General features: G+C 40.3%; 1 protein-coding gene across 2 annotated transcripts; it reads left to right on the forward strand.

Moving 5' to 3' along the window:
* Positions 1-1,907: 1,907 nt before the first annotated feature.
* Positions 1,908-10,948, forward strand: slc35a3 (solute carrier family 35 member A3). 2 transcript variants are annotated; one of them, XR_002753292.1, is made up of 9 exons: positions 1,908-2,265; positions 2,347-2,545; positions 3,800-3,954; positions 4,050-4,172; positions 6,415-6,589; positions 8,106-8,224; positions 8,361-8,494; positions 8,579-10,119; positions 10,335-10,948. XR_002753292.1 is itself a non-coding variant. In XM_005795618.2 (8 exons), exons 2-8 carry the CDS (start codon positions 2,356-2,358, stop codon positions 8,667-8,669), a joined length of 987 nt encoding a protein of 328 aa, XP_005795675.1. In that variant the 5' UTR covers positions 1,908-2,265; positions 2,347-2,355; the 3' UTR covers positions 8,670-10,948. The 2 variants fall into 2 exon arrangements, 1 of the variants encoding a protein (XP_005795675.1); XM_005795618.2 differs by having other exon boundaries at positions 8,579-10,948.
* The last annotated feature ends 1,484 nt before the right edge of the window (positions 10,949-12,432 follow it).

The raw sequence follows: 12,432 nt of genomic DNA on the forward strand, positions 1-12,432 counted from the left end.
ATTAAGCACCATTTTGAGACAGATTTTGTTTAATATCACTACCTGCACTCAGACCTGATTACTGTCACACCTGTAGAACCTGAAAGACTTGAATAATGTGGAACTTGTCTGAAACTTGAAGTAGGCCACAAGGTCTCAAAAAGCAACACAACATGCTAAAATAACGTGTTTTTGAATTGAATTTGAACCTGTTAAAAACATTTCTTTGGCATATGAGACTGAAAAAAGGTTATAATGTTGAAATGGGACTGAGTGAAAGCCATCATGTACAAATGGAGAAAAAATTACTGCAGGAGCGCATTAATGAGTCATGCAGAAGGTTCATAAAAGAACCAAAAAAAAAGTAAAGCACAAAAGACCGTTACTCAGCTAAGGTCAGAGTTCATGTTTCAACAGTAAGAAAGAGACGAGGCAAAAATAGGAGAGTTCCAGGGTGAAAATCTGCTGGGCAAAAAGAATATAAAGTCCTGTCACAAATTTGCAAAAAAAACCAAAAAACATCTTGATGACCCCCAATTATTTTGAGAAAATATTCTGTGCACTAGTGACACAAAAGTGGAACTTTTAGGAAAGTGGGCATCTTGTTACATCTGGAGTAAAACGATATGTTCCTGAAACCATCAAATTTCAGGGAAAAAAACCCATGATGGTGGTATTGTGATGTTGTGGTGCTGCTATGCCGCTTCAGAACCATGAGTTCTGCTCTCTGCCAGAGAATCCTGGAGGAGACATCTGGCCGCCCGTTCGTGACCTTAAGCTCAAACAAACTTGGGTAATGCAGCAGGACAGTAATCCAAAGTTCACCAGTAAGTTGACATTGAAATATCTACAAAAAAACTGAAACAAGGTTTCATAATGTCCATATGGAACCTGTTTATATCTGAAAACCTTTTCAATGCGAAACAGTTTTCAAATTTACCTTAGGTTGTCTTTGTCTCATATTAAATTATTTATTTTTTCAGGTGGGAAAAACACAATGACAACAAAAAAACAGATGAAATGTGCACAGGGGAAAATGGATAATGAGAGAAAGAATTAGTCAGAGATTTATGTATGTAAATGTGGATGCAAACTTCTGATTTCAACTGTACCTACTTTTCTCTGAAGCTCCTAAAACATCCAGTTCCCTTCAGAAGTTGAATAGAGTCAATATGTGTATTTAATAACATATTAAATATGTAGTGTGTTCTTGATACTGTGACTAAACGAAAATAAACAATAAATTTAACAATATTCCCACTCCTTATCCACCTATATAATATTACATTTATTACATGCACAATCCATACATCTACAACCAATGGGTTAACTACATTTAATAGTTAACACATCAACATAGTATTTATTTAATTTCAATTACAAAAGTGGATGAATAATCATTATGTCTTTAAATTGCACAAAAAACTAGTTTTAACAACAAAAATACCAAAAATTGAATAGTAATGTTATATATCATATCCAGCAATAATCATATATTTATGACAATTATTTTTGGACATTGTCTAGTTCAATATTCAAATTATTCCACGGTATGACTCCACTTAATACTTTTTTCTAGTAGTTCTGAATTTGCACATTTAACTTGTGATTCCCTCCCTAACTTACAAATTTGATTCTTAGACTTAAACAATTTTTGTTTCTTTATGCCTTTGTAAAGAATTAGCGCCGTCTGTAATTTTACTGTGAGAAACTGAATTTTCAGACAGGACAAACAACCATGCACACACACACACACACCCACACACACCCACACACACACACACACCTAGGGAGAATTTAGAAAGCATGAATGGAAATAGTGTGTGTTAGTATTTCCTAAATATCCCCACTTTACGGATTATTCGTCCACACATTTAGACTTGAACCAGCAGGTGGCGCAATACGCAGCAGTCAGCCGTTAAGGAAAAAACAAGGAAGAGATGTGAACAAGGAAGTGATCCAGGACCTTCGGAGGCATGAGATTCCTCCAGTAAAGCGCTTTTCTGCGGATTGTGTGCGTCTCTTCTGAAGCGTGGTTGAACCGTAATGGCGCGGAGCTTCCCGACGGTCGGTGCGGAGAGCCGGGAGGAGACCCACCGGACTTAAAGGGACGGACGGACGGACGGACTGACGGACGGGAGAGGAGCTGCTGTTTTGACAGCTGGGATTATCCTCCACTCTGTCTGCCTCAGAGAGACAATCCGAACCGAACTGAGGTTAAAAACTTCAAGCAGAGGAATCCTCTTCATGCTGAGGGGAACCTGAGGGTTTGACGGTAAAGAAAAGGTGAGCTCACCTGTCTGTTGCTCACCTGTCTCTGGTTCCACGTCTTCCTCCACGTCAGTCTGACTGTCCGGTTTTCATCAGGTTCCCACCATGGCTTCAGCCCGGCTGAAGTACCTCTCCCTGGGCGTGCTGGTATTCCAGACCACCTCGCTGGTGCTCACGATGCGGTACTCCCGGACCCTCCAGGCCGAGGGCCCGCGGTACCTGGCGTCCTCGGCTGTGGTGGTGGCTGAGGTCATGAAGATCCTCGCCTGTGTGCTGCTCGTTTTCAAGGAGCACAGTGAGTGGACCGGGTGGGGCATTCAGAGGGCTTCACCAGCATGGACGTGCTGGTCCTTCCAGGGCCGATCCCAGGATGTTTAGGGTCCTACGTAGTCCTTGATTTTGGAACCACATCGACCTGGTGTTACTGGAACCTGTTCTGACATCAATCAGTGTCACGCAGTGCCGATGTTGCAGCCTTTTTGGGGCCCTAGACAGATGAAAAAAGTACTAGTTTCACAGATAGATTATTTCACTTATAACAAGTACTTTTTCTTAGACTTAGACTTAGACTGACTGCTTGCACAGGGTGTATACAGAACGAAATTTCGTTGCATACGGCTTGTTCTGAGCATACGGCTCAGAACATTTCGTAATATTTCGTCAATATTAAGGAAATGTTTACTTAAAGCAAGCCTATATTTCCTGTAAGTTGGTTTTGTCTTGTTTCAAGTGTATTAAGATATTTGCTCTAGAAATTAGACCAAGAGTACTTGGTAAAATTTTGTGTTTTTGCACTGAATCCTTTTTGAACTGGTGACATTTTGGTTGTAACAATGTTTGGAAAATATGTACTGTATATTTTTGTTCATTGAAGACTTAAAAATGCATAACATAACATTCTCATTATACTGCCTGGATGTTGTTAGAATTGCGAGATGCGCGATCTTTCCACCGACAACCAGAGGGTTACTCGATGTCCCAAAAAATACATTTTTTGGTTTGCATAAAAAAGAAAATGTCAGCCGTTAAGCAGGATTCATAACCTCCAGCCAGAGCTGCTGCAGGCCCCGATTTGAAGTGAACTCAGTTTCCGTCATAACACAGACGTGACAGAATGTCTCTATTTGTAAAGAAAACAGAATAAAATACCATTAATTTCCTCATGCAGGGTTAACCCTAACCCTACCCTACCCATGGTAGATGTCAACGTGCAGCAACATGTGTGATTGAGGAGCTCATCTGTTGAAGACGCTGTCAGCAATCGAGAGCTCCCTAGTCTGAACCTAGCTTTTTCCCACCTTGTCATTCTCGTCTGAATTAGGTTAAGATTTTTAATAAACTTCTAAATCTTTTAACTTTTAGACCAAACATACACCAAGTTTAACCTTGACGTCCACAAACAATTAAAAACAATTCAGAAAGACTCAGGCTTCACCAACCTTTGCTTTCATTGTTGCTGGACTCATCTGAGGGCAAACAAACACCACTTGCCTCTTTTACTCTATCCCAGCATAAAGACATTTTAATGGCTCTCCCTGCTCTGCTGCAGGTTACAGCATGCGAGCTCTGAACAGCATCTTGCGTCAGGAAATCCTCCATAAACCCGTGGAGACGCTGAAGCTGGCCATCCCCTCGGGGATCTACACGCTGCAGAACAACCTGCTGTACGTCGCCCTGTCCAACCTGGACGCCGCCACATATCAGGTACGCCCAGAGGACCATGGGAGTGACTGACGAATCTGTGCTTTGAAATTAAAAACATTTTCCTCTTTCTTTTCTTTTTGTTTTTTTAACCTCAGGTGACGTACCAGCTGAAGATCCTGACCACGGCCCTGTTCTCTGTTTCCATGCTTGGCCGCAGGCTGGGGGTCTACCAGTGGCTCTCCTTGCTGATCCTGATGGCCGGAGTGGCTCTTGTGCAGGTGAGGTACATTGTTTGGTTTTAGTTTGTTCGAATGAACAGGAATCATATTGCCTCAGTTTAAGATCTCAGAGATAAAGCTAGGCAGTGGCTTTGTTGTTCTATCTCTACTAGTTTTGGAGCGATAGCTCTGAAATTTCAGAGCTGGAAGTATTATTGTGCCACCGGCTGAAAAAAATGTATCTAAATCAATTGCAAAAAGTAAATGAAAATGTCCTCGGTCTTTGTGTTTTGCTTTGATGTAACAATGCTAACTGGCAGTACATCTTATAGCTATTTATTTCCTTTTAAAAGTGTCGAGTTCATAAGAAAAATGCATTTGTGATATGAGCAGCAGACATGAGTATCTGATCCTTCCTCTTTGTCACTTGAATAACAGGGTTTTGTTGTTATTGGAGCCAAACACCCTTAAGCTATCAACACAACCAAGATGGCTGATTTGTGACAAATACTGGGTGAAGCATTTGAAGAACAGGATGGCATCCTGTTCTTCAAGCTTCCTGTTCGAAGAATAGGATGGTGTCCTGTTCTTCAAATGGGACACTTTAAGAACAGGATGGTATAATGTTCTTCAAGCTTCCTGTTCGAAGAACAGGATGGTGTCCTGTTCTTCAAATGGGACACTTTAAGAACAGGATGGTGTCCTACAGCAGTGTGTGAGCAAAATAACAAGGTGCTTCCAGGAAGTGGTTGTTTCTCCCCTGCTTGTTAAATGAGAAATTTTGATTTGCCAAAAATGTTTTGTTGCTTAAAATTTCAACCCAATCCGATGATTAAAAAAAAAAAGCAACTCAAGAATTACTAGCAGAATCATGCATATCAGCCAACAAATACATTTCTTGTACAAATGTGGCTCCATCTAAAGAAAAAAATAAAGACTTTTAAGCAGTGTAAGAATTGCCTGGACCCACTGTTGCAACAAAGTAATAATCAACCGAACACGTTTCAAGACCGTGGTGCTTAAATCTACTGATATTTGACAGGATAACTATTTTTGTGTCATTGTCTACTGATAATATTTCAGTTTTTAACATCCTTTATAAATCTCTAGACCTTAAGAGAGAACTATTTTGGCTGTAATCTGTCTCTTCACTTCAAGGTTTTACTCTGTTTGCGCTTGGCAGCAGATTCCAGATTCAGAGAAGGAAAAAGAAAACACTAAACAGAGCAACTGTCTTGCTTTCAGTTTCTCTCCGCGTTGTCGCTTTTTATTGCAACTGTCTGGATTTTACATCTAATCCTTCAATTCAAGCAAATAATATTTGTATCTAAACCAAAGCTTTCGGCCTATTAAACAAATTCCTTTTTATTTCATCTCTCTGCACCACCAATGCTCATCCTTTCCCTTTTTGTGTGTTGCCACCTTTTTTCCAGCTTACGGCAGCACAAAGAGCACAAGAACAATTTTCTCACAACTCAGCAAAACCGTGAAGATGCCAGCATATGGATTTCAGACACCTAGTGTTATAAATCTACAGACCTAACTGTGAATATAAATGAGTAGAGTTTGAGCCTTTTTTTTTTTAAATCGTGTTATATATGTGATATCATAGTTGATCCAAAAGCAGAGTTATGACTCATTCAGGGTTGTTTAAGTCTTGTCTTCTCTCTTCTTATTGGCAAGGTGTTACTAAAAGTCAACCAGTTAAATTTAATACATGATTATTTGCATTGGTGGGTTTTTCCTTCTGTTTTTTTCGCTTACCGTCAGAAAACAAGGTCATTCTCTACCATCTGCAAATCTGTCAGCTCAACTTGTCGGCTTGCAAAATTAAAATGAAAACAGAAGTTTATCTGAGATGAACATAAGGCGTACTCGGGCTGACTCTGTTACTTGGTGAAGCCAAGCTGACGGACCAAGCAGTGAGTGAATCCGTCTGCTTCTGGTATTCAAAGTAGGAAACTTTAATAAAAGCTTTAGATTACATGTGGATATGTTTTTTGTGTTTTCCTTAGGATGATCTTTTTTTCTACAAATTTCCACGGTGTAGTTTTCGATTATTTACAAACCCTGCAATAAATTAATAGCAGCCCAGTTTGGTATCATAACAAAAAATAAAACTCCTGCTCTTCATCCATCCACTTGAAAGGTTTGAACATTTTTTAAGCTAATGCTGAAGTGAACATCATCTCAGATGCAAAGCCACACGTTTGACCCACTTTGACATGGGTTCTCAAAGCTCCTATTATTAACTTATTAAACTGATGCGGAAAACCAAAGTGTCTTCTGTTTTTGCTCACAGTGGCCCTCCGAGTCTGCGGCGGCCCCAGAGAAGGAGGCCCGCTCCGCAGGCTCCCAGTTCGTCGGGGTCACGGCGGTCCTGGTGGCGTGCTGCTCCAGCGGCTTTGCCGGCGTCTACTTTGAGAAGATCCTGAAGGAGAGCAAACAGAGCGTGTGGGTCCGCAACATCCAGCTCGGTCAGTGGTCAACAGAGATGTTAGATTGGGGCGTTACTGCGTGGCGTTGCGTGTGCTGGTGTTTCCAAAGTGAGAACAGAGGCAGCTGGGTTTTCTCTCCCTCCTGTGAATTTCTGTTAAGACAAATGTTCCTGTTTGGGTTTATTTTTACCTTGGAACATGTGAGGCATGTACTCGGTCTCCTGTGACTCCTCCTGCGAGCTCAAAGCTTTTTCACCTGCGTTAAACATTTGAGAGCCGACTTCTTCTGTTTTAAGGCTGGTAAAGCTAACTTACTTATTTTGACTCAAGCTAAGCTATGCTAAACATAATTCAGTTCTCTCTAAGGGCAAATCTTGTTTATGATCTATAGACTTATGAGCTTTAAGCAGCCATCAACACTTCAGGTACACAGCCTCTGGGATATGCAGCGATATAAAAATTGCAATTTTTTTATTTATTTTTTTTATATCATTCTCTTCTTTAAAACTCAGACAAAAGCCTAAACTGCTAAAAGAGACTTGAGACATTACTCGAACCTTAAGGCAATTTAAATTAGCTTCTTTCCATCAGGAGGTGGCATTAGTCATTAGGCTAACCCAATTCTAGAGTTTAAAACTCTTGAACTATAAATTACAGTACTGCTAAAACTGTGAAGGCCAAAAATTAAGTCTGAATAAAATGCCACTTTAACTTTATTTTTTTAGAGAAACTGTTTTATGATGTGTTATTTGAAAATTAAGTCTGCGCAAACACACTGTTGCTAGCTAGCTGAATTATTCGGACAAACATTGCAGCAGACCATCAGATAAGCTGTCTTATCAAACTGGATCCTTTATCCTGAGCTGGTGACTTACCGATTTGGAAAGCATGCAACAGTAGGGGGCGCTACAACATGCAGAGCTTTACTTTCAAAATTCCCCATAAAAAGACTTGTTTTTCCTGATTTTCTGGTTTTCAGCATGTTTTTTTTTTTGTTGTCTGAACCCGATGCAGTTTATCTTCTGTCTTAAACTCTACTTTTTAGGAATTTGTAATTTTCTTTATACAATCTTAATTAAATTCTTCACACATCTTCTTCACAATTTCCCTTAAAAAAGGGAAACATACACTTCTGTAATATTTGTTGAAGCTGGTGTGCTGGGGATTATATCAACCATTGATAAATATGATTTGATTTGCAGACATGTTAAACTGAATCTTGCACCAGACAAACCTGTTCAACTGTGCAATCTTTTCAGAATTTTTAAAACCATTTAGGTCAGTTACATTAGATTATTGTGAGAGTCCTCCTCAGCGGATACTACAATTATTTTAAAATTTTACGTTTAGAAATAAATCCCACTACAAGTTGAACACTAGGGGCGCTAAAGATAAGAAAAGGGGCCAGAAGCAACCAATTAGAGCAGATCTACCACATTCACATGAAATGTGGATTGCTGTATTTATGCTGTTTTAGCAGTTTGTGTGTTTTGTTTTGTTCTGTTTGGGTTATCCCGTTTTATTTGTGTGTGTGTGTGTGTGTTTCTCCGTCCAGGAATGTTCGGCCTTGTGTTTGGCCTCTTTGGCATGCTAGCATACGACGGGGAGCGGGTAAGAGAGTCTGGAATGTTTCAGGGATACAACACAATCACCTGGACAGTCGTAGCCCTGCAGGTAACTCCTCCTCCACTACCACGGGGTCTGATGTCATTTCCCTACCACCCCATCCAGTTCTGCTGAAAGCGGCTCTTCGGGCCCCTTCAGGTCATGCCTTTGTCCATCTGCGCCTGTGTGTTTGTTGTTTCTCCAGGCGCTGGGTGGTCTGGTCATAGCAGCGGTCATCAAGTATGCGGACAACATCCTAAAAGGTTTTGCCACGTCACTCTCCATCATCCTGTCCACTCTTATATCCTACTTCCTGCTACAGGACTTTGACCCCTCAAGGTAGAAGAACCTGTATTTTTTTTTTTTTTGTATATATGGATGTTTTTCTTATTGTTTCCGGAGCTCATCGTTTTGTTTCCACAGTGTGTTCTTCCTCGGGGCAGTTTTGGTCATCACTGCCACTTTCCTGTACGGCTACGAAGGCAAGCCGCCCGCCAACCCCAGCAGGGCATAAGCTGACTCTACGGTGGCTTCAGGAGGTCCAGTTGGAGCCTCAAGACGGCGGGGAGGAGAAAGGACAGACAAAAGTGCTAAGGGGACAGAAAAAAAGACGGATGAAGGGGGAGGGGGAAGGTCTTCATCACATATTGTGAGCAGAGGACAGAAATGCAAGCATAACACTGTGGTTGGTCTCACACCGAAAGTGCCTCACTTCTGAAGGAGAAGCGATTTTAGGGGGGGAAAAAAAAGGAGAAAACACAAGACAGTGTTTTTTCTCTCTTTACTGTGGCAGAGATGTCCTGGCTGCCACGTCTGCAGGAAAAGGACGGACTGATTGCGTACATGAAGGACCAGTTTGACAACCAGTAACCGTTTACTGCCACGCCGGTCACGCCCATGCAGTAAATGATTGCAGAGGAAGAGAGCACCTCTACAGCCATAGTATTTATTGCTCTTTTTGTCCATTTTAAGCAAACATTAGAACCTGATGTGAGATGCTAACAGATCCATAAACTCAAACAGGTCAATAACTCTGGCTGAAAAGGGTCCAGTGTAGTTCAAGTATTACACGCCCTTCACACACACTTGAACTGTAGTGGCCTGCACACTTTATAGCGCCCCTAATGAAGACGGGGGGAAAGGCTCAACTTAAATTAGGCAGTTATTGGTGAAGTATAAATTCATTCTGAGCATTTTTTTTTTTAGAAAATCTATCCTTTAATTTAAGCTGATTTATCCCACATTCCAACAGAAGCAGTTCTTTCCCCCGTTTCCCTGACATTTAAATATGACTCTTCAAAATGGGAAACACTGAAAAACATGTTGGTTAGTGAAGACAGATGTGCATAGCTTCCCAACAACAATAATTAAAAACTTAAATTAAGGCTGCGGTAAACGATCTAAGTTTATTTTACCAGTATGCTTGGTGAAGAGGATGGGAAGGGAGGTAAAGAAAGCAAAGAGCAACATTTTTGAAGTCTGGACGACAGCAAGGAAAAGACATTTACTGGTAATTTGGGAACTAGGTCAATATATTTGGAAACCTTTGCATAACACTGTTGGTGTTGGGGGTCAAAAGACTCATTTTGTTAAAAAAATTTTTTTTGGTTTCAATTATTTCCATCCTCCTTGGACTGTGTGAGTTAAAGTTGATCAGAGGGACATCATTTGATATTTTTGGAGTACTTAGTTTCCCATTCGCAGCGTGACAAAACAGTTGTAGTTTGTGGGAACCCCGTTAAGTTGCTTCCCACATGGTAATGGTGGAAACTATATGTTCAAATCTAAACAGATACGGATGACCAGGCAGATCCAACTCACTCCACAGGCCTTAATCCTACGGGGAAAAACCTGTTTGTTGAGCTGAGGAGAAGAAAACTTAAGAGCTGACCCAAAACTGTGGATGACCTGGAGAGATTGCACAGGTGCCAAAAGGGGGGATATGAGCAGCACATGTGGCAACAGTGAGTTTAGTCAAAAATAATTACTTCTCAATATTTTAAATATTTCCTACTGTGTAAGTTGGGCTAAATGAAAGGTTAGCGTTCTCTCAGCTTTACCAGGGGTGCCAGTCAGTGTGAACGGTTCTACAAACACATTTTAGAAGACAAGTCTTAAGACACTGACTGTTTCAATGACTACAACTTGTGTTTTCTAAATGACTGCTTTCTTTCTTCAGACGCAGTCTGTAAAATGTCTTCTTGTTGGCAAACTCAGAGAGATTCTGTGACGGGATTGCTCCGCCGTTGTCTCAGCCAGCTGGAGTCAAACATTTGACTGTAATTTGGAGTAAAATGTTTGACTGATGAATGAACCGAGCTGCTTCTGTGACACCACTTGGAGTAAAAACTGGTGATTTGGTCATTGAAACTTGAAATAATCTTTAAATCAGTAATCAGTCTTTAGTTTAACTGCAGTAATTTGGCTTAGGTTTACATTGTTCCGTTTAGGCCAATGATGATGATGAAGCTCTTTGTTTTATATTTTATTTTTATTTTATTTTTTTGCAGTATATTGTATTGACTCTGTGGCCAAACAATGAAACACAGAATCCTTTTAGGAAATTTATGATTTATTATGTTTGTTTGTTTTTGTTTTCTGAGCTACGTTGGGATAAAGCGGGTATAAATATTAAGTTTATCTTAATTATCTACATGTGAAGCTTTTTTGTAAGGACAGTGTGTAACTTATGAGTATGGGTTGTTGTGTTGCTCCTGTTTGAACCTTTCTGCTGTGCAACACATTAACCGGTATATTCAGACTGGAATGTATTAAAACAAAATATAAAGGTGACAATATGGAGAGTTGTGTTTTTTTTTTGGTGCGGTTTGGTAAAATGGAAAGAAATTCAAGAACAAAAGCCTGATATTCTGAGTTGACATCACTGCACTGTAAACAAAAATAATGAACCAATAATTCTCCTTATGAAGACTCCTTTACAGAGAAAGGGATACTTTTGAAACCCTCGAACACACAGACAGCAGATATGATCAGATATAAATATATTTAAATTTATTTTTCCTCATTAAAACATTACAGTCTTCACTATTCTCACACTAGAAAAGCCACAATTCTTTGAACAATAATGAATTCCTTTGTCAGAAGTGCTGCTCTGTTGGGTTTTTTTTCCTGATTGTCAGTGTGACTTCAGACGTCTGAATCCTCAGATTTTTCACCGACCGCTCCCGGGTCGAGGTTAAGGTAGGCGTATCCGTTTTCCAAAACACCCGGCGGCCCCCTCTCTGATAGTGAGGAGTGTGTTGGTCTGTGCATGAAGCCTCGTTCAGCTGGCGCCACAATGAAGAAGCAGCATGGGAGCGACTATGTGTCGTCCATTCCTCCTCTGGCTGGGTTCAGCGCTCCTCCGTGATCTGTCCGGTTTTTTGTGTCGATGAGGCAGTATGGACTGAACAGATGGACCGACCTGGCAAACCAGTGACATTACAGCTGTGCTGCCCTAATTTTACTTTCAGCCTTCCTTCTTTTTTTAATAGCAGTTTAGAAAAAGACGTGACACCGGAAGAGGCACTATGACTGTTTTTAATTCCCTAGGACATCTTTTTTAATTTATCTGTTTGGGTTTTGAGCAGCAATTTTGGACCACTTTTAAATGGATTGTCATGAATGCACAGCCAGCCTTACAATGCCTTTCAAAAGTATTCCTACACTGTCATATTTTTCACATTTTGCTACTTGATTTTTATGATGCACCTGTAAAATTTGAGTGTATCTTTGGTACTATAAATCTAAAAAAGGTGTGACATGAATTTGTATTCAGCCTTCTTTATTCTGATACCTTTAAGTAAAATCCAGTGTGACCTTCAGAGGTCATAGGATTAATAAATTGGGTGACATTTCATATAAATACAATCCCATTAAAGCATGTCAAGGTTTGTGGCTGTGTGTTACAATCCTTGTGGTTAGGCTGGGCTTTTACCTTTCATGTGAACATTGATTACTGATTGGGGACAGCTGTGGAGTAAGGCATGCAGCTGCATTTTGATTGCACATGATTCGTCAACATAGATTTCTTATCTCATTTTCTCATCATTGTCACGTGACAAAATGTAAAAAAAAAAAATCCCATCAACAGATAGAAATATTTTTGCAAGGCATCGTAAAATGGGTTGACCTGAGTCAAGAGGAAATTTTCTAGTGGTTTTCTCATTTTTGGTTTCCTTGAAATATTCAGTGGTTACACTGAGATGGGGAGCGGGGTAAATATTAATATATTCGTATAACACTTGGGTACTTTTGCATTTTGACAGCAGCCATAC

This window comes from Xiphophorus maculatus, chromosome 9 (genome assembly GCF_002775205.1).
Source record: "Xiphophorus maculatus strain JP 163 A chromosome 9, X_maculatus-5.0-male, whole genome shotgun sequence".
Classification (NCBI taxonomy): Eukaryota; Metazoa; Chordata; class Actinopteri; order Cyprinodontiformes; family Poeciliidae; genus Xiphophorus; species Xiphophorus maculatus.

What these genes read in the sequence shown, in the direction of transcription:
- slc35a3 (XM_005795618.2), top strand. Translation starts at nt 2,356, where the DNA reads ATGGCTTCAGCCCGGCTGAAGTACCTCTCCCTGGGCGTGCTGGTATTC. An exon ending in GGTCCGCAACATCCAGCTCG is followed by an intron (nt 6,590 to 8,105) that starts GTCAGTGGTCAA and finishes TTCTCCGTCCAG; the next exon opens with GAATGTTCGGCCTTGTGTTT. An exon ending in CAGGACTTTGACCCCTCAAG is followed by an intron (nt 8,495 to 8,578) that starts GTAGAAGAACCT and finishes TTGTTTCCACAG; the next exon opens with TGTGTTCTTCCTCGGGGCAG.